We start from the raw sequence: 25,584 nt of genomic DNA on the forward strand, positions 1-25,584 counted from the left end.
CACGCAGAGGTCGAGAGAACGAAATTCGCACATGGAATCTCCGAGCATCCAAAGGAGCACGTGAATGCATGAAAAAGTACCTTTTGCGATTTCTATGGTTTCCTTTAGCAGGAAATATCAAGCAAAAAAAAAGTATCTGGATGTCAAACAATGATCCCATATCATCATATTTAACAAAGATTAATACACATTATGAAGCACATGTATCCTTACAAAACACTTTAACACACCTGGGAAAGAGGATAATATAGAGCCCCCCCCCCCCCCCCCCAAAAAAAAAAAGAGCTATAGACCTATCTTGCGCGCACAACTTGTGGTCACAAGTTATTATGGTCTTGTGTCCAGGGGCTCCATACAATATAAATGACAAACGGTATATGCTTCAATGAAGCAAATGGTGTTGTGGTTTCTTAGTAAAATAATTAAAAGCAAAATAGGCTTATTTTAAATTTGTATCGATTATTTACGTTTGTCTGGCTTAGTAACTTTAATTGGACAGAATTTGACTGAATGTGATATTTACAGTCTAGGATTTTACCATTTCTGGTCCATGGTGTCGCCGTTTCCATATACGGCCACTAGATGTCAGTAATTAACCATAGTTATGAATACCAATTATTACACAGCGACTGTTTTTTATCTTTCCTTTATATTTAACGCTTGTAATTTCTCGCCATGTTTTTGTGCTAATTCAGCCAAGTCCTAGGAATTTTATTTTTGCCCATTTTGCTAGCAGACATCTGCGATATTATTTGCCCGTTTCTATCAGTGGTAGCAGCTTTTCCAACATTGTTTCTAAATATTTATGCAAAAGTGTCATCGTTATTGGACTGTTGTTCCTCACTCTGACCACTGGAGGGAGTTATAGCCTACAACTGGGATTCTTTAGGCAGGCCAACTGTGAGCTCTCCTATACTGACTTAAAGAAAGGCATGCGCCACACAAATAAGGCACAGCTGTGCAGAGAGAGTGAGAGAGAACGATAGAGGAAGTGTTAGTGCACTTCGGCTCACAGTCAAGATCAGACTGAGTCACTATGTCAGATGTAACCCACTGCTGTGTGGCCCAATATGTGATGCTACATATGTAGTTAATGTTTGGAGATCATCAAGAACCATGGCACAGATTGTGAGCTTCAGTGTCGACATTTCTCAAATGGACTCTGACTATGAGTAAGTGCTCTTCTTTCACCCTTATGAACATACCATCTATACTTGGGTTCTTAAGTGATTCCTGTATTTAGCAGCACTATCATAATGTAACTTTTACCAAGAACTAACATTGCAGGAACTTCCTTCCCTCCAATAATACTAATTTCACATTTGATTGTAGCTGTTTTTTGTATTCTATCAATAATTCACACATGTTTAAGTCTATCTAAACCTTTTTGGAGATTTTCTAGCTGCAGCATGTTTGAATGCACAAGTCATATGTTAAGGCTTCTTGTATTTTACACTTGCATGTTTCTTAGTTCATGGTAGGACAAGTCTCTTAAATTGACCACAAGGTGGAAAAACAAAGTTTTAACATGACTTCTATACTGTATCTGCTGCTGTCTTAAAGGTGCTTAAAGCAACGCCTTTGAGACCCATGCAGGGTCAATGTTTTCTGATGGATTCTTCTCCTTCAGGAACATTTTGGAAGATGAACTTGGTCAGGACTCAGCAACCAGCACCCAGAGGTGTCCTGAAGCCCTACAGATGGATGTCTTAAGGAAATGCACAGGTTCACACAACCTTTATTATGTATCGTTAGTTTGATCCATTGATTAAACAGCAAGAAACATGTGCTGTTGAATAAAGAATAACTCTTAAAGTTCCTTCAAATGCAAGTTCCAAACAGCCAAGGATAAAGTTCTCTGGCCTGAAACGATTTCTAATGTTTATTTCAGACACTCGGTCAACCACAAGAAGCCACATGAGAGATGAGACAGTTGAAAGGTTGCAGAGTAACTCTCTGCAGAGGAACTGCTGGTCAGCTGCTACCCTAAAAGTCCTCTCCTCAATGCCTAGTCGCACCGCTGGTGAGATAAGAAACCTTCCTGTTCTGTCTCAACTGTTTGTTGACAACTAAAACTACTGAAGAAAGTACCTTGTCCACACAGGGCCAAACAGTGCTGCAGTTATTTCCAGGCATGACAGAAACTCATCTCAGCTACACAGACGCCCAAATTCCTTGAAAGTTTACACCCAACCCTCCAGAATAATCCAGGATACCCATGTGGAGGAAATCAGTGCTGAAGGTGAACAGAAAATGCTAACCTGCTAATTATTTGTGTTGGAATGATTTCCCTCGCTCTTTACATTTAAGAATTACAAGTCTTTTTTTTTTTTTTTTTTTTTACAGAGAACAAATTTGAGCAGTTGTTGTCCAACCTCAGAGGCCTCTCAGTGAGTGACCGCATTCGCAAGCTGAGAGCCACGGCGCTCAGCCTGAAAGACAAGATGGAAGTCAGGTACAATTGTCACTGAAACTACAAACAGCATGTAAAATGAAATATTTGAAAACAGTTTTATTCAATTCCTTTGCATATCTTTTCTTTTAGGCGGCTTGCTTTCAGTGACGTAGCTGAAAGTTCACTCATCAGCAGAAATATTCCGTGCTATAGTCGTATGAAGGTCTACATTTCCAGGGTGATTACACACTAAGTATGCTGCATGATAAACCCACTTCTGTTTGTGCATATTGCTCTTTAACGCTGATGCTGTTTTCCCCTCAGACTTGGCGTAGCTGCTGGTTCAGCTGCCTCTCCGTCCGTGCTTCCCTTCAGTTGTGGCATTCACCCATGAAGAAACTGAGCGGACGTTTTGGAACAGGAGTGCTCTCCTACTTCTTGTTTCTACGGACCCTCCTGCTCTTCAACCTCCTCCTCTTTGTCACCAACGGCCTGTTCCTGGTCTTCCCTCAAGCTGTCAACCCTCCCTCTCCTCCTCCTTATGACTCTCATGCCGACACTTTCACTGGTCTCGATCTTCTAACAGGCACGGTAAGATCACAAGAGAACATATTGATGGGATCAACAAATGGTACAATATTGTTGGGATGCTATTGCAATTTTAAATAGCTCACCTCAGCTTTAATCAACATAGCCTCTGGGAGCAATGGACAACTTGTTGGGGCTTCCAGTGTTGCCAGCAGTTAGCAATAAAATACTTCAGGCTGACTTCCTTGTCTGTACGTTGCCTTTGTCTTCAGTCTGTCTAGTAACTGAAGGCAGGAGAATAAAGTCTGGGCTGAGAGCAGTTTTAGAGCCACAACTCTGAGTGATCCATTCAGAGCCTCCAGAACAATCCCTTAGCTGTACTTGCGTTCAGTTTATAGAGACTAAGAAAAAGCTAAATTTTCTGGCTATTTGGATCCAGTATAGTTTTATTTGATGACATCCTGAGTATTGTGATAACATATAAAGGGAGTTATTACCCCATTTTCACTGCAAAGTATGTCCGTACAGCAGTCTGCATAGTTCAACTTTACTATTATTACAGATATTTAATTTTTGTAATTGGCACAAAAAGTCGAGGGAGCAGCTCCTTTAGCAAGGTGGGATTTGGAAGAAATCATTTCTTAAGCTGCATCCTCTGGTGATAAAGAATTCAGCCAAAAAAACTACATTTCTCTAGGGTCCACTTGAGGCTGGCTGCAAGAGCCAACGAAACCCTGTCAAATGTTAAAATGCTCATGAGATGAACATGTTTACATCCTGGTATCAAAGTGGTTTTGGTCTCATTTGTGATTTCAGTAATCATGCACACTGTATTAGTTTTGAGACTACTAAAATGTTTTGTACAGTCTGTGGAATTTCTATATGAAAATATCTATATTTGGCATCTGGGTCACACATATCCCAATGATGCATTATGAGTGTTAGCGTTTTTTTATTTTTTATTTTACCGTCCTGTATGTGTTTATTTTAGTGGTGCTCTCTCAAGCCAAATCTGCACCTTTTGTCCCTGGCAGGGTTACCTCTCTCAGAGTTTGATGTTTTACGGCTACTACACCAAAACCTTCATCCCCGACCCCGCTTGTGGAGCTGCTGACCATGAATCACCCGGCCTACCAGCCTGTGACCTCAAACAGCCCCAGATAGCGCCATACAGCATCAGTACAGCCTACTTCTTGACTATTCCCATCGCCTTCTTCATTATCTGCATCATCCTGGTGTACAGGTTGGACAACGAGTGAATCTCTTCTGCTTTTACTGTATCTAACTCCTTCTGTGGTGTGTCATTTTAACGGCCTTACTGCTTTTTATGCAGCATGTCCAAGTCCTTCGGGCGGAGTCTTCAAGTCCTCAAATCTAATGGGAATCTAGCTGTGAAAGTCTTCTGCTGCTGGGACTTTAAAGTCAGCAAGAAGATGTCTGTGAGGCTGCAGTCGGAGAAAATCAGCACTCAGCTCAAAGTAGGCAAACATTTGAATATTCTCACCTCCCTCATTAAAGTGTGGAACTAGTCTTGCAAAAGGTGATTCCTCTATATAATATCTTTCCTTGTGGAGCAAAGATGATAGCCTCCTTTTGAAAACAGTAACCATACTTAACTTCATAAAATATGAGTAAAGCAGCTTCACAATTGATGTGCCTTTATGATAAGTGAAAGAACCTCTGGGTAGCCAAATCTCTGGAGTTTTTCAGGAGATTTCTGTATGTGTGGAAAGGGTTTATGATTAGACCTTTGCTTGCTCATACTACTATCACACTATCTCTCTTTGTGCAAGACTGGTTCTCACACAGGAAGCCTGTAAAGATACATTTCACACTCCATGTGACCCTTAACAGCCGAACCTTTAGCATACAAATGGAGGCTAAAGAAGCCATGTTATTTTTTTTAACCAGAGAAATAATTACAAGTGCATTAAAAATAAAATCCATGATGGGACTATACTCACTTTTCATACATTGTGAGGGGCATTTTAAAGAAGCTCAACCTTACAGATGTCTTCTCACAGGAGCTGTTGTCTGAGATGATCAGGGGAGAAGATAGAAAGAGCTGCATGCAGCGATTCTGCCACCTCACAGTGCATCTGGTGGCGTGGATGATTTGTCTGTCCAGCATCTCTCTGGGCACCGCGGCAGTCCATTTCCTGTCAGAGGTTAGAGAAAAAACACCTGCAGCCAGACGTGACATGTTTTATGCACATACACATGCAAGCAGCTACTGGGGCATTTTCTCAAGACTTTACCTTCCTACTGCAGTTCAAGAACTTCTGCTTTTTGTTTCCTGGAAGATGTTTTTCACTGTTTCACACTGATGATTTTACAAAACTATCATGCATGACAATGTCTCAGAAAAATTCAGTAGGGTGTTGTAGGAAGAATCTAAATATGTTCCTGCACTTTTAACATCACCAACATCCTGATATTTGTCCTTCACAGAACGCCATTAAGCAGAAATCTTTCAAAGACACCGAGCTGCTGCTCCTGTCGGCGGTGGTGTCAGGCGTCAACCTGCTGCTCCCCAGCCTCTTCAACCTGTGTGCTTGGATAGAGAGGCACGACTCTCCCAGTGTCCGAGTCTATGTCTCCATCTTCAGGTGAGTAGGAGAATTACAAAAGCCCAGATAGACAAAAATAATCATCTTTAAAGCTCCTTCGAGGAGTTTACTGGTCATGAAACAGACAAATAACAATATGGATACCTGTTAAATAATAATTTTTTTTCAAATCCCTATGAGTGATTCATTGGACTGATATAACGATCAGATTTTTTTTTGTCAGAAGAAACTTCTTACAAATGTACAGTACAAGATTACCAAAGATGTACAACTTTGACCACATGGGGGCGCCATCATCAACACAAACTTCCTCACAGGAGCTGTAAATGGAGATCATTTAAACAGCACTTTGGAAAGCATAGCTAGACTTGTCTAATCAGAGGGCAAAATAACTTTCCCAAAACGCTCTTATTTACTGATAAAATAGGACCTATCTATCACAAATGGTGATACAAGTCTTTCATCTGGACTAAATACTATGCTCGATGGTAAACAGATTTGCTTCATTTGTATAAAAGATCTTGTTTTTGGCTTGATAAGTTTTTCAATTGATCAAGAAGCAAACATAATTCTTCATGGCATCAAGACTTTTAACATATCTGTCAAATCACCAAGGTGACAATTCAAAGAGCATCCATCCAGAATACTGTAGAAAACAACACAATAAATCAATTAAAGTGAAAAAAAAAACACAACGTGGAAAACCCGGAGCTTGATAACACAAAAGCTTAAATGTTTGTGAGAAAAATACCTCAACCAAACTGTCCTAACTGGTGTGGATTAAAGGTATTAATCAATGTTCTTTTTACCTTTTAGTATTACTTTTGAATGTGTTGTTGTCCAATAGAAAATCTCCTCATTATGTTCTCAGGAACCTGTTGTTGAAGGTCAGCATTGTTGCCGTGTTGTGTTTCCGCTGGCTGGGCAGAATTGCTGTGGAACCAGAAAATCTACATCTACAGGTGATTATCCCTCTCATATTTGAACTTCTTGTAATTACAGCTGGGGGGCAACAATGAACTGTGCGACCCAAATGATGACGCAACACACGTTATGTTTGGTTGTGATCTTATCAGATGTGTCTGTTGTCCTGCAGTGTTGGGAGAGTTTTGTCGGGCAGGAGCTGTATCGCTTACTCCTCATGGACTTTGTCTTCACTGTGCTTTACACGTTTTTGGGAGAATTCCTGTGGAGGCAAGTCCCCCCTCTCTCCCCCCCGCAGATGGTGTCACTTTAAAAAACACTCACTGAATGTTAATCTACATGCCTGCATCTTCTTTCTGCAGGCTATTTTCAAAGCACGTCCTAAAAAAGAATAGAAAGCCGGTGTTTGACATTGCTCGTAATGTCCTTGAGCTCATATATGGACAAACTTTAACTTGGTAATTATAGACTATACTTCAAAAATATTTAAATTGTACTTTGTATTTCCGTCTGTAACTTTGTGTTTTTGCTGCGGCCTGTCTTGGCCAGGTCTCCCTTGAAAAAGAGGTTTTTAATCTCAATGGGACCAACCTGGTTAAATAAAATAAAAAATGTTTCAAGAAAAGTAAGGAAACATTCATGTTTGTCTTCCAGGCTCGGGGTGCTGTTTGCTCCACTCCTTCCAGCGGTCCAGATCATCAAACTGTTCGTTCTCTTTTACATGAAGAAGGTCGGCACATCAGCAGTTGTTGTTTTCCACATCCTAAAGTGTGTCTACTCAGATCTTCAACAATACCTTTCTTTGTCCTCTTTCTTCACCAGACGAGCCTACTTCTCAACTGTCAGTCCTCCAGGAAGCCCTGGAGGGCCAGTCAGATGACAACACTGTTCATCTCTCTTTTATGTTTCCCTTCATTTCTCGGAGCTGCCGTGTCTGTCACTTACGCAATTTGGACGTGAGTGCAACAAACAACCCCTCCCTCTTAATAACCATGATCCTCACACGCAGTTTCGACACTGAGAGACATTTGTGAATTCCAAGAATCTCAGTCTCTCCATAGCGTCACTAATTGGTACAGGTGCAGCTTAAAATTATTTGAATATCATAGAAAAGTTAATTTTCTTTCTGCTGGCCGATCAGGCACAGTGATACCATGGTCAGCAAACGTGACCCTGGTAGTTTTGGCACTGTGTTTGTCCTGCTGGAAAAGGAAATCAGCATCTCCTTAAAGCTTGTCAGTAGACAGAAGCATGAAGTGCTCTATAGAATCTGCTGGTAGCACTTGACATGGCAACCCAAATCTACCGGTACTCGGGATTGCTGACCATGCTATAACTGTGCTTGATTGGCCAGCCAACTAGCATGACCTGAACCCCATAGACACTCTATCAAGGGGAAGATGAGACAAGCTGAAGGCCACTATCAAAGCAACCTGGGTTTCCATAACACCTGAGCACACAGGTGTGCCAAAGGGACCCCGATCAAGTATTGAGTGAACTCAATTTTCGGAAGGGTCAACATTTCTGTATTATACTGTGAATCATTTGATCGATTGGTCTTGTGAAATATTCTAATATTTTGAGATCCTGGGTTTTTATTTTCCTGAGCTGTAAGTCTTAATCATCAAGAAAAAAAAGAAAATGGCAAGAAAAAAAAGGAATAAAGCTAATACTGTAAGTGTATTTTCTTACTTCTCAAACTTTCCTTTGAAAGGTGTTTGTGAGAAACTAGTATGAATGGATTTGAGGGCTATGCGCCTTCTAGTAAGTTGAGTTTTGCAAAATAGGCTAATGCAGTGTTGATTCTGCTTTTTCTTTAGGTAGCTAGATGATTAGAATGTGTAGAAACTCGTACTTAATTCCCATTTAAGTTCAGAGTTATGAGCGTTAACAGTGTTTCTGTTAACTAACTTTATGTTCCAAATCCCTCTGTTGGTCTCAGGACTAAACCCTCGTCAGGGTGCGGCCCTTTCAGGAATCTCACCACCATGTATCAGTCGGGGCAGCTGTGGGCTCGGGAGCTGGAGAACTCCCACCCCATCCTGTCGTGGATCAGCTCGGCCTACAACTCTCTGCTGGAGAACCCACTGGTGTTGTTCCTCGCCACCGGAGTATTACTGTAAACACGATCAAAAATGAGTCTCACAGGAGATGACCCATTTTTAATGTCATATTTGCTGTTTTAATTGTGTTTAGCTTTTGTGTTATAGTGTTGACAGAATGCCTATTCTGAATGATTTGCGGCCTTTGGATACTTGAATACTGTTGATGCACTTTGAATTTCAGCTGATCTCTTATGCTTTCTCTCTCTTTTTTTTCAGAATGGTGATATACTTTCAAGCTCAAGTTGTTGACGGCCAAAAAAGTATCATCAGTCGGTTAGAAAAGCAAATTGAAAATGTAAGCGTAGTGAAACATTTTCTTAACTAAAGTAATTTTTTGTTTTTGATCATAAAGCAAGTTCTAAAAAAAGGAGTTTCGACCAGCTAGAGTAAAAATGTATCGGTAGATACTTCAGTGAATTGATCATCTATCCAATTGCTTTTAATATTGCTCTTAATAATATCAAATTGTATGTTGTAATGTATGTTTCTTCATCCATACACAGGAGGGTAAGGACAAAAAGTTCCTCATCACCAAATTGCAAGGTCTTTATGAACGGAGCAGTCTGGTTTCCCCTCATAGTTAAGGTGAGTAATCCCAGTGCAGGTTTTTCTTGTGGGTGAAACTTATTTGCTTACTCAGTTTTTGACCTTGGCCCGTATTCACCAACATCCAGAGAATACTCTCAGAGGGCTCTGTACCTAGCTTTTTTTTTTCTTTTTTTAAACTTGGAATCCTAGCTAAGGAGTGATGGACCCGGGCCACCCACTTGGAAGATTAATAGCCTCCGTACATGGGGCGAGACCTAACCGCTAGGCCATCTGCACGCTTAGGTACAGAAGCTTTAATCTTAGGTAGCTGGTGTGGTTGACCCTGTTGCTAGGTATGACACATTCTTCCAAAAGCTGTGATTGGTTGGTCAAAAAATGGGAAGAAAACATTTTGATCTTAATGATAATGAGTATAGAAATCTAGTCAGACATTCTGTAAAATAAATACTCTTTATGTAATAAACATCTGTGCTCCATTAATTGTAAGCTATACTTCAAAAGTATAGCTTACAGATTGTTTGAGAAAGCGTCCATTTTTACATGCTGACAGTGAGATCAACTCATAGTGACATCAGCTGATAGATAGCATCTGTCGAGGGATCCACCTGCATGTCTCACTTTGCACTGATGAAACTCCAAAATGGACAGAAATGTCTGCATAAATAAATTTGATCTCTTCATTAAGAACATTCCCAACCATGGGTCTGTACTCCTTTTGTTCTCAGGATTCCATTAATTTCGCGAATAGGAGCATCTCTTTGTAGGTAGGAAGCTTGTTGAATACAGCCCCTTATTTATTTCAGAGGTTTGTCTCTTTTGCCCTACAGCCTGTGGCTGAACAACATTCACAAAATACTGGACAAATCTGGAGACATCTTCACCTTGATATTGTGTGCTCAACTGGTTGTCAACTCTTATCAGAAAGGTCACTCAATACAGTGCAACGACAGAAGTCAAATCAAAACCAATTAACAAAAAAAAGAAAGTTTCATTATGTTTAGTACAGGATGAATACAAATCTGTTTATTATATCTATTTAAATGTAAAACTCCTGAACTATGTCAGGGTGTCTATTGTGTGAAGATATTTTTAAATGAATGACTTTATGAACTATGATGTATTTAAAGACAAAATAAATGTGTGATGTAATGAAGGAACCCTTCAGTGTGTTATTTTCCATTTTGACAGTAACAGTCCCTCCTTATCTGGGAAATCCTTTAACACTAAGTATTACTTCATGTCATAAATATGAAAGAGAAACTTTAGTTACAGTACTTTATTCACATTTTACATTTTATTTATCCGATGCTTCCTGCAAAATGAGCTGGCTTCACGGCATGAACGTGATTTCAAAATGTTCTGGATAAACTTAAATCACACATGCAAGACATGCCGATACCAACTACACTTAAATACCAGCGCTGCCTTGTCACAGTGTCACATGTTTCCCCCTCGGGACACTTTCCAGGGGAATTTGTGTGCTAATAATATTCTTAATTATTTGCGCAACGCACAAGAATGAAGGAAAAAATAGTTTTTACTTTGTACAATCGAACAGATCATTTTCAACAGGATGATACATGCACGCTGAGAATAAATATGATATGACATATCATGTCAGTCTGTTGATTTGCTACAGTAGGCTTTGCATATTTCATCAAAATGAAGCGCGGGACATTGAACTCCCTTTTATTCAGACCTGTATCCTCTATGTTTGGTGGACACAAATCTGGAAAACAGCCCTACCTAGCTATTTCACTTGTTAAATCAGAAATTTAATTCAAACACTGTTTTGTAACCAAACCATTTTATCACACGTCTACTTTAAAAATGACAAATCAGAACAACAGCTTGAAACCTGCTCGACATTCTTGCTCTGCATTTCAAAACAGACTGCTTTTAACCAGCAGGCAATTATAGCATTTTTTTCGGTTTTGGAATTTATTTATTTTTGTACTTGGCTGCTGAACATTTTGTTGCACAACTTGATCTTTCTGAAGAAGGGACAATCTTCTCGAGAAAAAAACTAGTAGGAGGAGATTTTTCTTGTGACAGAGCCAGGATGCTTTTTCAAGCTTCATAACAGGAGGTGACTTTTTACTCTTGAGTCAGTCTTACTTGGAACTACAGGTTATTGACGTCCTTACTCTGGTGAGTTAGAACTTTCTTAATTTTGTACAATTTCAGCCAAAATTCAAGGTGTCATTTTACATATTGAAAAGGAATCATGCATTAGAGTCTTTAGATTTAGATTTTTACTTTATTGATTCCTGCAAGCGGAAATTCTGTTTTTACACTCTGTTAATCATGCAACACACACATGCACGAACATGATCCTATGGACATGCACTAATAAAGACATGTCAGAGTGACAGAGCTGCCCACAGCGGGCGCTGGTGGTGGGGAGGGGTTTGGTGCCTTGCTCACGGGCACCTCAGCAGTGCTCAGGAAGTGATCTAGCACCTCTCCAGCTACCAGACCAACTTCCAGATTTGGTCCACACCGGGACTTGAACCGGGGACCCTACAGACTGAGCTAAGGCCGCCCCCGTTTACAACGTATTTAGAACACTCTCATGTTGTCTTTTTCTTAAAAAAAAAACATGTTCATCCTTTTGTAATCAAGTAACAGCCTTCCCTCTTTGCACAATGTTAAATGAAACCCATCTCATGTTCCCTCCAGATAACATGGAAGTGAAGATGGCATCCAAAAGACGAGTTTTCATCAGTCTGCCAAATAAATACTTTGCTGCTCTTGCTGAAAAATATGAACTGGTAAATCATTTCTCTCATTCACAAGGAGCATCACTGAATTGCATCTTTCTGACTTAAGCTCTAATATGCTGGGGCGCTGGTGTAGCCGGTGGTGCTGGTTCAAATCCGACCTGTGGCTCCTTTCCCGCATGTCATTCCCTACTCGCATTCTCCCTGATTTCCGACTCTAACCACTGTCCTGTCTCTCTAATAAAGGCACAAAATGCACAAAAATAAAATCTTTGAAAAAACAAAACAACTACAATATGCTCATTTAATTAACTTAATACATTTTCTATCATTCAACACCCATCAGGATCATGGACTGGTGATAAAAGAGCTGAATCCTTATGTGAATGAAGGATATATACGAGCTTACTTCAGAGACTGGGGCACGGTTACTGCGTGTAAGGTAAAGACTGAAGAACTGCTCCCATATTTTGGAACTGATGGAGTATCAACTCAACTGTATTGAATTTAATTTGTTGGATGGATTCCAGATTACGAAGAGCACAAAATCGAAGGAGAGTAAAGCGGTGGCGTATGTGAGGTTTTCCACAGAGGATGAAGCCGACATAGCCGAGTGGTCTGGTCCTCACTATATAGGAGGGGACGTGGAAGTGAGACGAGTTGTAAGTCCAAAGGTGAGTGTAACGCCTCTCTTCTTCTGTTGGTGCTTTTTTTTTTTTTTTTTTTTTTTTTTGAAAAAATTTGCATATTGCGTCTGCATCAGCTGACTGTAACACACCTGTGTTTCAGATGGAGGAGGATGCAGAGGAGGAGGTCGCTGCAGTCGTTTCCAATAAGCCCCCCCCACGACGTTCAATGGGTTTGGGCTACATACTGGAGGATGCTCAGTGGTTAGATCAGGCTGAGCAATAATTGATTTATGTGATTTGGTTCCACACAAACTTAAGTATACGAATGCTTCATCTATACCATGTGGTAAAATGTTTATAGCCTTGTTAGGTCTTTTTTTCTGGCTGATTTTATGTGATGGCATATAAACATGTTGCACTCTCTCATCCTAATCCTGTGATCTTTAAAATAAACAGTTTAGCTTATACACAGTAGATATCATGTGCTACTGTAGTGCTAAATTCTATTTGAAGCATCCATTGTTTTGGCTATCCTTGCAGATCTTCATTTTAGTTTTCTTCATCTTTGACTTGGTGGTGTTGTTCTTGTTTGAAGCCTTTTGTCTGGTTCAATCTGCCTGTAACTTGTTTTTTTACTTCTTGTGTGTGACACAGAAAGTGTATTAAAAAAAACATACCAATAAAGTTGATTCCACTACTGATTTAAAGTCTGTCAAGGACATGGGTGTATAGCTGTAATGTTCAATTTTCCTTTCAAGCCACTAATGTTGAATGCAATATAATTAAACGTTAGGCTAATAAATCACATGGTGCTCTTCGTAATGATTTGGAACATTGAGTTGTGAATGGTAAACAAATAAATGGTTTCAGCTTCAGTTAACCCTGTACTGAACCAGGCCTGAACTCGCACTGAAACAGTTTCATATGGATGGGTGAGTGAGGAGGGAGACAAGGCCCTGATAGTTTTGTTTGGATTGGAAATAAGTACAGTTTGACGACAGTAACATTAAAACTACTGCAACTAGGTCATTCAAAGAGAATCCGACTGTATACCTCGCACCTCCAGTGGTCCAAATGACCAGTGTCAAGTACAAAGGGGTTGGTCATTTTAACGGTAGGCCTATACTCTCTGTCTTCAAACTACGCTTCTCTCCCATCTAAACAAAATATTTAATGCGTTGTCTCCCTCCTCACTCCATCACGACAATAATAAACTGTAACACTCAGCGCCCCTACAGCAGTTCTGTTTAACATCTGCAAATGTTTTCATTTTGTCTTTGTGTCTTTTAATTATTTACGGCGTGTTTGGTGTAAATGCAGTTTTGGTTTTATACAGTATGTTTCTTTAATTTGCAGCAAGCTTCAGTGGTTTGCATTTGCTTTTGAATAATCATCTCTTAACTGTCTGCATGTTTTCCCTAATGTAAGTATGTGAATCATTTGCTCTCTTCAGTAACGGTATTAGCCTTCATTTAAAATATGAGAAAAGTACGCTTATTGTTACCAACTTTGGCCTCTGAAAACGATTACAGTTTGTACCAAAATGACAAACTATAGTCTACTAGAAGACACACTGTAGGCCTAAATGTAGCCTACTGTAAGTGGATTTATTTGGAGAGAAAAACTTGGAAAACCTAAACAATTATAAGTGATGTAAAAATAAATGAAAATAAACTACTATGCTATTTTTTGTACTAAAAAAATATTATTAGACTAAACCATAGATTGTAAAAATGAATGGCTAAACTTTGCTGTTACTTCTGCGCAAGTCTTCGGGGGCGGCGCTGGTGACGTCACATGAAGAATAGCCAATCCCCACGCAAAGCGCCAAGTTTCTGTCACAGCGTCAAAACATGGCGGAGAGGGAGGCAGAAATTGGATTCAAAAAGGTGAGAAGATTCATATCTCTCCCTATCGCTGTTTACAGTTATTCGCTACCCTACATAGTCAAATTAGAACGAGTACTACCTCTGTTTTTTTACCTGAATAAGACTTCCGGTAATCATTTACGAAAACGAGGCATTGTTGCTGATTCCGCTGTCAGGCGTCTAAACAATAGACTTACACATTTCAGAAATATTTTCTGTACATTATATGTACGCCGAATTAAAGAGCGGAAGCCAGTGATTAATACAAGGTCCCACTATCCTGGGATAACACAAAATATTTTTCGTCTCTTCACTAGAGCCCTTTAATTTGAACTTTTCCAGTGGTAGTTTGGTACTAAACAACCTCGTACGGGAACTCTTCCGCAGGATGCAGTCAAAGTAGTGATAGGTATATATTGAAAACAATGAGAGTCTTTTAAGAGTATAACTGTTTTTATATCCACTGTTTGATTCATGAGTTCTCTGTTAACTAGCTTCTTTTCTCCTCATTTACAGGAAACAGTAAGCAAACTGTTGTCAAGTTTCTTCAAGGAAGAAAAAACCAAACGTGAGCTGCATAGTTAATGTTTTTATCGACTGTCTTCCCTAAAAGTGTTTGGTGTTTTATTCTTGATTCTAAATAACATATCTTGCTCTGTTACAGTAAGTGGTGACGCTGCACTGCTCGTGGCAGAGATGCTCAGAGTGTTTGTTCAAGGTATGGTGTCCTGTTGGGTTCAGTTGGCTACAGATTGCCAGATGATGAAACTGAATGTTATACTGTAATGAATGTACTCTGTCTTTTTCAGAGGCTGCTGTGCGATCACAAAAACAAGCTGAATCTGAGGACTGTGACCAAGTTGACATCGAGCACTTTGAAAAGATCCTACCTCAGCTGGTGCGTAGCTCAACTCAGCAGTGGTTTTAATGTTTTGATTCAGGATCCATAAGATCTAGTTATTTGATTCATGCAGGTGCTTTTCTTTTTGCTTATTTTATGGAAATCTTGTCCTTTGATACACAGTTCTGTGAATTAGACCAGCAGGAGCAGCTCCTGAATTATATTTGTTTGTGATATTTAGTCTGGATCCTTCAAACTATACTTAGTGATTACCTTTGCAGCTTAAATGCAGTTTAGTATTTTTTTTTTTTACCTGCTCCCTTTATTACATGTGATCATAGCAATTAATGAGCTGCACATTTGATCACTGCCTTCTTGTTTTTGAGGCATTCTTTTTTGTATTATTGATACAACTGTGTTTATTCACAGCAGCATTTCTATAATGCAGACTTAATCCCTAGAGGTGTAATTCAAAAATAAAACCTAAACACTTTTCCTGAAATCTCATACTGGTCCAGCTTATACTAAAAGTGTTTTGTTTCTCAGCTGTTTACCACTATTACAAAAAAAGTTTCCAGTCAATGTTTAATATTGACCTTAGTGTTTCATCTCTCTTCCAATGCAGCTGCTGGACTTCTAGCACGTTGATGCCACTAGAGGGAGCCAGAGTGTTGCCTTCAGTCCTTCTCGCTTCCTGCGTCTCCAATTGAAGCTTTACTGATGTTTACATGTTCTGTATAACTGCCATTTCATTGACACTTAAATGTGTTCTAACATTAAGATTCTCATTCTGTGTTTATTGGAGTAGTTTGATTTTAAGTGGAAAGCGGCAGTGCTGTCCGCACGCCTCCTTGCCACCACCAATAAGGCCCACCTGTGCTTCTATGTGCAACAACAGGTGCTTCCAGCATGCTCCATGGCGCCCTTCATCAAAGCCTCCTGGAGCAGTTGGAAGCAATTAGAGTAATAAGGGGAGCAGCCAGTCCCTTAGATGATGACAAGTGCCAGGAAAAAAGGAGTACCCCCTCCGGCCACTTTGAAGTTCCCTTTTGCTGTCCTGCGATGTTTAGTTAGAGGTGGGGGGAAGGGCAAAGGGGACCTCTGGCACATGGGGAAAGTTGAATGGGAGTGTGCGTGCACGAATGTGTGCATGTGTTAGCCAAACACGGCCTGAGACCACACGCATAGATATTCTGTTTGAAAGGAAACATAACAAAACACATTGGAACATGGTCCAAGAAGAGCAGGGTGTAATTCTGAAGGTAAATAAACAAAAGAGGCGAGTAGTAGAGGTGCTTTCTCTCCTTTCATCACAGCAGAGGGGGAAGTTGGGCCTGCAAGGGAGAGAGTAATGTGGGGTTTTTCTAACCCGAGTGCCTCTGATGGTTTTCCACCAGTGGTCTATTTCACCAACGTGTCTTCGCCGTGAGTCAGCATAGCTGTACAACACCTCACACTATTTATTTGTGTGGCTCTTGGGTGACTCACTATGCTCGCAAACGCCGTCTAAAATACAGCTGGAAGCAACTTAGGCTAAAGTAAAGAGTCCAGGCTCAGAAAGGTGCTCAAGGACAGAGCACCTGGAATTTGACCCAGCACCTTTTTAAGTAGGGCCCAGACTGGATTTGTGTTTCCCAGGAGCCACATGCACAGCAGGCTTTTAGGAGAAGGTGTGTTTTGGTTGAGCGATGTTTAGTTTAATGATGCTATGAAGAAAACTGGCACAAAAAAAATCTTGTGAAGGTAAAGAATTATTCAGTTAGTAATCAAAATAATTCATAGCAGCACGTCCTGCCCTTTGAGGCAATACATGCAACCAAATGTTATTTTAAAATAAAATACACCCTTACTTTTTACCATGGTAACAAATCTGTAATAGGTTATGGTTTTGGGAATAGAAGATGTAATGTTTCTGTTGGTTTTGATAAAATGTGTCATCTCCAAATGTCAGTCCTGAAGGATGAAATGAAAACAGTTATTCTGTTGGAGATTGCACAGACAGTCCCCCCCCCCCCCCCCAGTATGAGTTGTTGGAAGGACTCTGAACTGGCAAAGTATTACACTACCGTACAACTTTTTCTGCTTATGCATCTTAGTGGAACAAATTACATCTGAAGGCAGTATTATTAAACATACGAAAGCAGTTAGGACAAGAATGAGGAGGGGCATTGAAGAGAGTAATGAGTTAAAGCTTTTCTTGATCATACATTAAAGGCAGGGAGTGTCGACAGCCGGTCCAGACGCTTTGGAGAAGCTCTCGAGTGAGAAGCTTTTCCCAGGAGACGGAGACTGATCCGTCTGCAGCCTTCTGGCTGCTCTGTGCACATGGGAGAAGGCCGTCGATGCTTGAAGTCTGATTGAAGCCAATATCAATACAGATCTTATTGATGCTCCACTGACAGCAATGGGATTTTTGATTGATTATTTGTAAATAAAATGGCTATAACCTTTATTATTACTGGTTGGATGAAGTTTTGTTGCTGCAAAGCCTTCCCCCTTTTTGGGAAGTTTGTATACTTGGTAAGTTTTTCCTTAAATTGCACCATTATGATAAATTACAATTAAAGCCTAAAGCCAGTCATCATATCTGTAAGACCAGTTCTCATCTCAACTTATCTGTATTCCAATATGAATGGAGTCCTACAACTCTGAAGAGGTCTGATCACGTAGTGCGGTAACGGTGACAATATTAGTGGTTTATGTTGCTGTAACTCTGGGATGGAGTCGTCTGCATTTGTCTTGAGAGTCCCTGTAAGGGTATGTTAGGATTACGTCTGATTTGATCCCTTAGTTCTCCACTTGTCTGTGTGTCTTTTTTTCCCCCTTTCTGTTACACAGATTCCCCCATCTCTCCAACTTTCTGTCATTTTATAAAACTCCTTTCTTCTCAAGCCCAAACAAGGGTTCTGTCTCAGACAAGTGATGATAATATATCCATTTCCCCGTCTGTTGGCCTCTCTGAGATTACAGTTTAAACATTGAAGCAGAGAAAAAAAGTACACATGCTACATCAAATTTATAGTTTTAATAGGGCACATGAAGAATACACTCTTAGCACAAATGTGTACATAAACATTTATTGTACCGCATAAATCATTTTCATAGGTGGTGCTGCAAGAGCCATTTCTTTGTAACAGGACTTGTAGATTTGAACCGAGGTAGAAAATGTGGTTGAAAGTTGACACTTTCATAATTCCTGCAAAGAAAGGGGATGACAGGAAATCTTAATCCACAAAGAAGCCACAGGTGTCATTTTCCATAAGTGTTATGTTTACCCCCATCACTTCAATTACACATGTTAGTGAGTCCTTCCATAATACATATGTGATGGCATGCATCTCCTCTCAGATGTTTGTGTGCATGCATGTGCTTGCATGCATGTGCTTGATCTGGGGCTGCGATGCATTAGTGCTCAGGAGACAGGAGGCCCTTGTGGCCCCCTCATGGGCATGGAGCTGTCTAACCATAGAGGAATGCTACAGGGGACGCAGAGCGAGTGCATTCCTCTGAGATGCTCCACACGCAACTCACACACATGAAAAGTTACAAACATTTACAGCCCTGTCGAGAACACACAAACAAAACACTGTTGTGGGCATTTGGTGTCCATAAGTTTTACAGACGGCTTGCGTGAGTGGAGAGAATGCAAATACAGCGGCAGCATCCCTGTTGACTGTGTATGCTGCTGTGACATGCGGGTTGCCTGGAGGCCCCTTGCTTCTCTGAGGGGCCTGCGGTCCTCAGGCTAAGCTTTGTTAAGGAGCCACGGGGCCCATGCCGGCGATGATTAGAACATACCTGGCAGTTTGAGCCACTTGGGCGCTCCGCTGGGATCACTCCTAACTGGTTGTGGCGCTTGGCTGTTAGTCCGAGGCTGAAGATGGTCTGCTGCTGTGCTCCGTGTATCGGCCGGGGCTTTGGTAGCCGCAGGGGGCGGAAAGGACTCTTCCGGAACCATTGAGGTGGATGATAAGGTCAAAGACCTTGGCATGCAGCTGAAGAGGGAAAAGGGTACAAGAGAGATGTACAATTAGGCCCACAGCTGGGCTATTTCTGGATCTCTGTACTACAACCTTAACAGCATTACCCTCCTTTTCTACCCCAAGTCCCCTCCACTCTCTCTCTCCACCTGCCTCCTCTGTGTGGTGGCCTACATGGTCAAGGAAAAGGCAATAACAACTCAGTAATCCCCTTACATAACTCTGCAACGAAACAAGACCGTTCAATTAATTTCTCGTCTAAAAATAAAGTAGCACTTTGTTCCAGGTGACGTCAAAAGGGTGTGTGTGTGTGTAGGGAGGAGAGGTGGAACCGTACCACTAAATGAGCCGCCGAGACCTGCCTGGAGCGGAGGTCAGCAGAGTGCTCTATTTATAGGTCAGATCAAAAGCAATGATATAAAAATACTCCAGCACCGACCCACAATAGATCTGTCAGTGAGGCTTAGAGAGGCCATGAACCTGAAGGTCACGCACTCCAAATGATGAAAGGCCCGATGTTTGATGATATTTAAAAAAGGAGCAAGTAATGACCAAAATCTCTTTATCTGGTGGCAGGTGGCACAGTGTGAGCTTGGCCTTTGTTAGACTTGTTAACGGACTTCATCAGCAGGCATGTGAAGCTCTCTGCGGCTGGCTAATATTCACTGCATGCAGACTGTTGGGGTAAAAGTGGTCAACTGGACCGACTTATGACAAATTGACAAAGAGATGACAGGGATCAGGCTTTGGATAGTCAGGCATAAGAGTGGCTTTCCTGTTATATCAAGATTTAAAACAAATCTCTAGTGGAAGGGAGCAAAATCGTAAACAAGAGTTCAAGGTACGTTCACATTTTTTTTCACATTGGTTCAAACAAGTCTGTTCAAAGTCTCCTCCACGAGTCCAGAGGCCAGCGTGTTGACTGTCCTCACAGTGGTCAGGGGCACCGGAACTCTAAATTAGCCCCGGCGAGTAAACAGGTCAGCTTTCATGTGGACAAGGGTTCATGTCAGATTGCAGGAGAGTTCAGGATGTAAGGGCCAGAGGTCAGGAGGCAGTGTTGGTCCTTGTCTTTAACAGCTTCCTGTCTGCTGTGTTGTGAAAAGCTGAAGTGTAATCCCTCGTGATGCAGGTTCAAAGCAGAAGGATTGCCTCACTCTCTGATACAGGTATGGAACTCTTCACTCCACGTGTACTTAGTCACATTACAACCACTGACCTGTTAATACTTAGCAAATGCTGCGTTAAATGAGCATTGGACAAAGTCTCTGTGTGGCGACTGAAGACGTTCTAGCATGGCTAGATGGTTGGCTATGTAAATCTTTTGGTCTCTTGGTGGGCATGTCAGTAACTGGTTGTTCCAACCCTTTGATCTACATGAAAGTAGAGCAAAACTCCTGAAAATTGCCAAGAATTTTTGGGGTGATTTTTTTTCCTGAAGGCCCTTTATCATTGAATTTCAGGTGAGCCCAAAACGCATGACGAGCATGACGAGCATGACGAGCATGACGAGCATGACGAGCATATCAAACGACTTGTGAATGACACACAAAATAAAGCGGCTCTACAAGTTTTTAGCCCACTTTATGTCGTTCTCCACTTATCCACTGATACTGTGAATATGTCTCATTACACATAGCACTGATGTAAAGGAAAAAAAACTTCCATTATGAAGTTGGGCTCTGCCGCTTTATCCACAATCTTGGAACCAACCTGTTCCAGTTGCTTTTTATTTTGATTGGTGAAACAGCAATAAAAACTAGTGATATATTCAAGACAGACAGAGTTATTGTTTTGAGATTCATGTTCTATGGTTGAATGTAGTAAACATCACAGAATTAAGGCATGTTTAAATAGCAAGTGGAATGAAGCTTTCCTTTTAGGAAACTTTGAAGTAGTGATCACAATACAAGATATTTCCCACATATATGCATCCTACATAAATATGCATATAGATATAAGCATACAGTATACTGATCATACCTGCAAACACACACACAAACACACAGTATGGAACGCGGTTTGGTTCATGTACATATCAGGCTGCATGCACTACTCACAACACGTGTGTGCGCGTGGGACCTTTATGAAATAATCACATGTGCAGGTGTACGTCTATACGTACGGCATGCATGTACATGAACCAAACAGCAGGCCATAATCTGTGCACCCCACACACACACACACAAACAAAAAAACAACCCTATGCTTTAATAGCAAAGCGGGTTGTGGCTGGACCGGGTCATCAGAGAAACTCATTTTTATTTATTAAATTAAACTGCATTAATATGATCAGGCAGTCTTTCTAGTCTTCAAAAAAGGAATTAACTGGAGATTTACAGCATGAAGATCGGCCATTATTGGCAATTCTCTTCAAAGACATCCTAAACCACGGCCTTAAGATCTCAAGGTCTGTCCTGCAGAATTTATTCGCTATTTGATGTATATGTTACATTCCAAAATAAAAAAAACAACCCTTGGTTTCTAAATGTGCACCTGTTCCTGCACATATGTAAGTCTGTAGTACTAGAGGGAAGAAAAAACTAACGGTTCAATAGGAGACACAGCGGGGTGCTTTGCTGCAAGGTGTCACCTTAAGTCTTTTTAAGTGTAGCACAAATGGAGGAGGTAACTGAGGCTCCTTTTTTGGTTTCTCTGGCATGAAAACTGGGTAACTGTGAGACGTGATTTACAAGTCTGTCCTAACATCAGACAACTGGAGCGGCTGTAAAGCTGGAGGAGCAAGCAAGGGACAGAATTAATGCACAGTTCACATCATGCAAGTGGATCTGAGATGATGTATGGTTACTGCTTAAGGGAAAGTTGGCTCTGTAATACGTCTGCAAATCAGATGGTTTGATTTCTGCTCTTTGTGAGAATTTCAAATGTTACAATAAGAAATCAGACCAAGAGGTTATGTCTAGTATAAGATTAGCTCTAACCTTTGAAGAGGGGGTACACTGCTCCACTCTGCTCTTCTATGAATTTTCTTTCCTCGTTTGACAGAGTGGAGCGAGACACATTTGTTTCCAGTCATAAAGAAAAGTAACCCTCTCCAAAAAAAGCAAAGGAGCAGATCCAATCAAACTGAGCTGTAATTTAGCTAAGCTTCTCCTGGAAAAAAAACAATAAATTTTGAAAGGGCTTCAAAGGGGCCGCTGGTGATCTTACTTTTCTGTGAATAAAACAAAGTGCCGGTATTTTCAAAAAGCACTCAATCGCTCATACGGCGATGAAACACATCAAGACAGAGACTGGGAGAGATAAAGGAGGAAAAAAAGGAGAGAAACGTTTTATTTGAGTTACTATGCATACATTTTTTTTTATTTATCTGGCTTAGCCTGTTAGCTTGGCAGTAAATATTGGTGCTGTTTCACTTTTTCTTCTTGTAAGTTCACTCTGTAAAAATTTAAGTCATATCTAAAATGGTTTTATAATCCGACACGAAAGCAAAGTTATCGACAATTCTCCAAGTTTGTGTGAATCAGTCCCCTTAGCGCAAAAAACAACAACTGCCCCAGTGTGTAACTGCTTAAATAAATCCTAGCTTTGTCTTTAAAGGGTATCAGAATGACTCACAGAAAAGGAGGCATGACCATCTAATGAATCTTAATATCCCATTGGTGCTGTGAGATCGTGCATTGATACACTACACGGGCTGAGGAGCTTCCTGACGCACATCAATGGCAGGGCAATATCCTGCATCCTGATTCTGTCAAGAGGCAAAGCAGTGACATGTCTGAGTGCTCAAAGAGAAAAGGCCAGGTGTCCTTCTGGTGTCCTCTTCCATTTCCTCCCATCCCACACAGTTCCTGCTGACTAATAGCACCAGGGGAGCTAGCACCCCTATGGAACTGGAACCCGGATCACTGAGCTGTGGAGCTGCAGAGGAGCGAGGACTTAGTTGACTAACAAATGTTGACTTACAGGAGAAAACAAGAATTTGTTCAGTGACAATTCAGTGTTAAAAACAGGGTGTGTGGTATTCCAGATAACCAACACTAATTATATCAACACTTTATTCCACCTCACCACATAACTACACTGTAAAAATCAACTGTCCACTCTTAATTTCACAAATAAACGTTTAATAAAAAGTCAACTTTATATCAAATGAGAAGTTGAAGGGAAAATCATTCTGATTAAGGGCCCGAAATCTGCTGTTGGCTCTTGAGACACTTTTTACTTTAGTATTGATTAATTTTTGCCTCATTTCTTTAGTTAACAGTTCGATTCTGATTACTTTTTAAAATTGGTTAAATATTTTGGTTACACTATGTAGAGAAAAGAAGCAAACAAAAGAGATATTCAAAAGATATTTAACACAAGATAAACTGGAAGAAACCAGAAGACGCCTACATCTAGAGCCAAACTGTATGAGATTTTTTTTATTTATAAGAAATGTTAAAATTATTTTGTTTGTAAAAAAATATCTTAAAATATACCATTTACTTATTTGGTGTCAAATCAAGTGGCACAATGGCCGCATTTTCCCCCCATTGAGGTCATGGGAAAGTTTACACACAGGTTGTTATATTGAACTGCTGACCCCAGTCGGAGAAAGCACAGAAAGGCCAGGACGTAACTGAACTCTGCCTTTGTGGTTGCATTTGCTGACAGCCACCCTATCTCCTTCCTCCATCTTTCTTAGCTGTGGAAATATTGTCACAATATGAAAAGGAAGGTCAGATGCTTAGTAACAATGTAAAAAACACAACCATCAGGGCAATTCTGTCCTTTGCTGCATCTCATACGCTGAGAAGGGAAGCTGAGCTTGTTCATCCACAGCTGAGTAAACTACTTAAGTCTAACTTATATGGCCACAGACATGATTTTTAAAAAGGAAAAACCTCAAAATGTGGTAATGATAAAGATACACAAACATAGCCATGTTTGATTGCCAGACTTCCTTTTGTTATTTTACTGTGTGTTTGAAGTTTTGAGAGAGTGAGTGAAATCTTAGTGAACTGTCATCAATTTCTGGGCTTTCTCTCGAAATCAAAAACTGGCGATAAAATCAGCTGGACAGGATTCACAGAGGAGTATGCCTTGACAACACACTATTCTGCTACCAAATACTGCACAGGCAGCCAGCGCCTTGTCTTTCCCTGAAATCTCTCACTGTCCTCCCAGAGCAGCTGTGTTAAACCTGTCTGCATTAAGATAAGCTGTGGGTCTGTTTCCCGTGCTGCCTGTAAATATGGCTTAATCACTATCCAGTGGAGTGGGTGGGACAGATGTTACAGTTGCATCCCTCAACCATGTTGAAACAGACTGTTTACACGGTTTTCATTCATCTGTGCTATGACCATTCCCCAATTGGATCCATTTGCCAACGCCAGTCTGGTGGTTTACATAGCAGAGCCCCTCCGGCATGTGGAGCCCATGCTCTTTACCCTCTGCTTGTTTCGTGACTGCACACAAGCAAATAAATAAAAAGTGAAGATGTATGTCCAAAAAGTAAGCCGTGGCCAAGCATGCCTGGCGGGTTCGGGATCTAAACAGACTCTGATGATTGTATATGTGGAGAGAGTTAAACAAGTGACACAGAATGTTACGCTTTGATCTGCTAATTATAGTGGAACACATCTTGGCAGAAAAATAGGCTGTGATCAGTTGGAGCGCATTACCTGAATTTTCCACCTGGCAAACAACAAAACTGACAGAAATGCGGAGGTCCAGCAGGTGAAGCTCTTTGTTCTAGTTAATTTGCCAGTTACAACGTTTATGGAAAGACAAACATACAATCTACAGTGATTTCTGAAAACATCACTTAATAGTCTCAAGACATTAAAGCTACAATAATATGTTTGGCCACTTGGGGGCAACAGAAAGAGGAAATACATAGCTAAGATATCAGCACCTCTGAGGTTCAGGTCATAAAATGAACAATATGTAGCTTTTCCACCTTAAAACGGTAATTTCAGTTACAATCATTTTCAACAGGGAGAATGGCGTATCTCCTATATTCACAGAGTGCCTCAGGAGTATGAGATTAGTGTTTACATGATGTAACTTCGGCAGCAGGTCATGGTACTCCCGGGAGAAGTGCTTATGGCTTAAAGGTACTAGCTCACACATTACCCTTTAGCTAAACAGAAGCTAGTTAGCCTGTCTCGGTACTATTAGATACAATGGCTGAGGCTAAGAAACGGTGAAGTGTAGATATTGGACCTTGTCAGTCATCATAGTTCTTTGGCTTCTCACAACATCTTTGCCGGTGTTCTGTCGAGATGTGCTGCCTTGTCGAAAAAAGCTACCATAGCGCAAAATGATAGGCGAGGCTATATGTTTCACCTATCAAATAATGCTCCCAGTACAAAATCACTTCAAAACACCAATACCCATTACATTTGAACTGTAAGGAAACAGGTTTTAGAGGTTCAGGTTGGTATGCAAGTATAATTTGTAAGGAAACAGGTTTTTAGAGGAAGCAAAATCTAAATCTCTGATTAGCTATTTGCCTAATCAG

General features: G+C 40.7%; 3 protein-coding genes across 5 annotated transcripts in view; all 3 read left to right on the forward strand.

Moving 5' to 3' along the window:
- Nucleotides 1-13,124, forward strand: part of LOC132953924 (heterogeneous nuclear ribonucleoprotein A0) — a 36,986-nt gene extending 23,862 nt beyond the window's left edge. Inside the window, exons 1-5 of one of the 2 annotated variants that reach the window (XM_061026302.1) lie at nt 11,079-11,222; nt 11,754-11,845; nt 12,141-12,236; nt 12,325-12,468; nt 12,584-13,124. In XM_061026302.1, coding sequence (XP_060882285.1) covers nt 11,759-11,845; nt 12,141-12,236; nt 12,325-12,468; nt 12,584-12,706 — 450 coding nt within the window. In that variant the 5' untranslated portion in view covers nt 11,079-11,222; nt 11,754-11,758 and the 3' untranslated portion in view covers nt 12,707-13,124. Of the gene's footprint in view, nt 1-11,078; nt 11,223-11,752; nt 11,846-12,140; nt 12,237-12,324; nt 12,469-12,583 lie in introns of those variants that run through there. The other variant, XM_061026304.1, reaches the window with a different exon arrangement.
- LOC132953922 (transmembrane channel-like protein 6) lies at nt 957-9,598 on the forward strand. Of its 2 annotated transcripts, XM_061026295.1 has the most exons (19): nt 957-1,172; nt 1,631-1,725; nt 1,892-2,023; nt 2,105-2,242; nt 2,347-2,455; nt 2,546-2,633; nt 2,720-2,986; nt 3,958-4,166; nt 4,257-4,401; nt 4,948-5,091; nt 5,375-5,532; nt 6,365-6,455; nt 6,590-6,687; nt 6,780-6,875; nt 7,072-7,147; nt 7,240-7,373; nt 8,360-8,536; nt 8,739-8,817; nt 9,026-9,598. In XM_061026295.1, the coding sequence occupies exons 1-19, from the start codon at nt 1,117-1,119 to the stop codon at nt 9,104-9,106; spliced, it is 2,373 nt and encodes a 790-aa protein (XP_060882278.1). In that variant the 5' UTR covers nt 957-1,116; the 3' UTR covers nt 9,107-9,598. The 2 variants fall into 2 exon arrangements, with proteins under 2 accessions (XP_060882278.1, XP_060882279.1); XM_061026296.1 differs by lacking the exon at nt 4,948-5,091.
- A 1,086-nt stretch (nt 13,125-14,210) lies between the features above and the next one.
- Nucleotides 14,211-15,912, forward strand: cenpx (centromere protein X). The gene is made up of 5 exons (XM_061026305.1): nt 14,211-14,312; nt 14,808-14,859; nt 14,956-15,009; nt 15,101-15,189; nt 15,758-15,912. Exons 1-5 carry the CDS (start codon nt 14,277-14,279, stop codon nt 15,770-15,772), a joined length of 246 nt encoding a protein of 81 aa, XP_060882288.1. The 5' UTR covers nt 14,211-14,276; the 3' UTR covers nt 15,773-15,912.
- The last annotated feature ends 9,672 nt before the right edge of the window (nt 15,913-25,584 follow it).

Source organism: Labrus mixtus, chromosome 20 (genome assembly GCF_963584025.1).
Source record: "Labrus mixtus chromosome 20, fLabMix1.1, whole genome shotgun sequence".
In the NCBI taxonomy this organism is placed as follows: domain Eukaryota; kingdom Metazoa; phylum Chordata; class Actinopteri; order Labriformes; family Labridae; genus Labrus; species Labrus mixtus.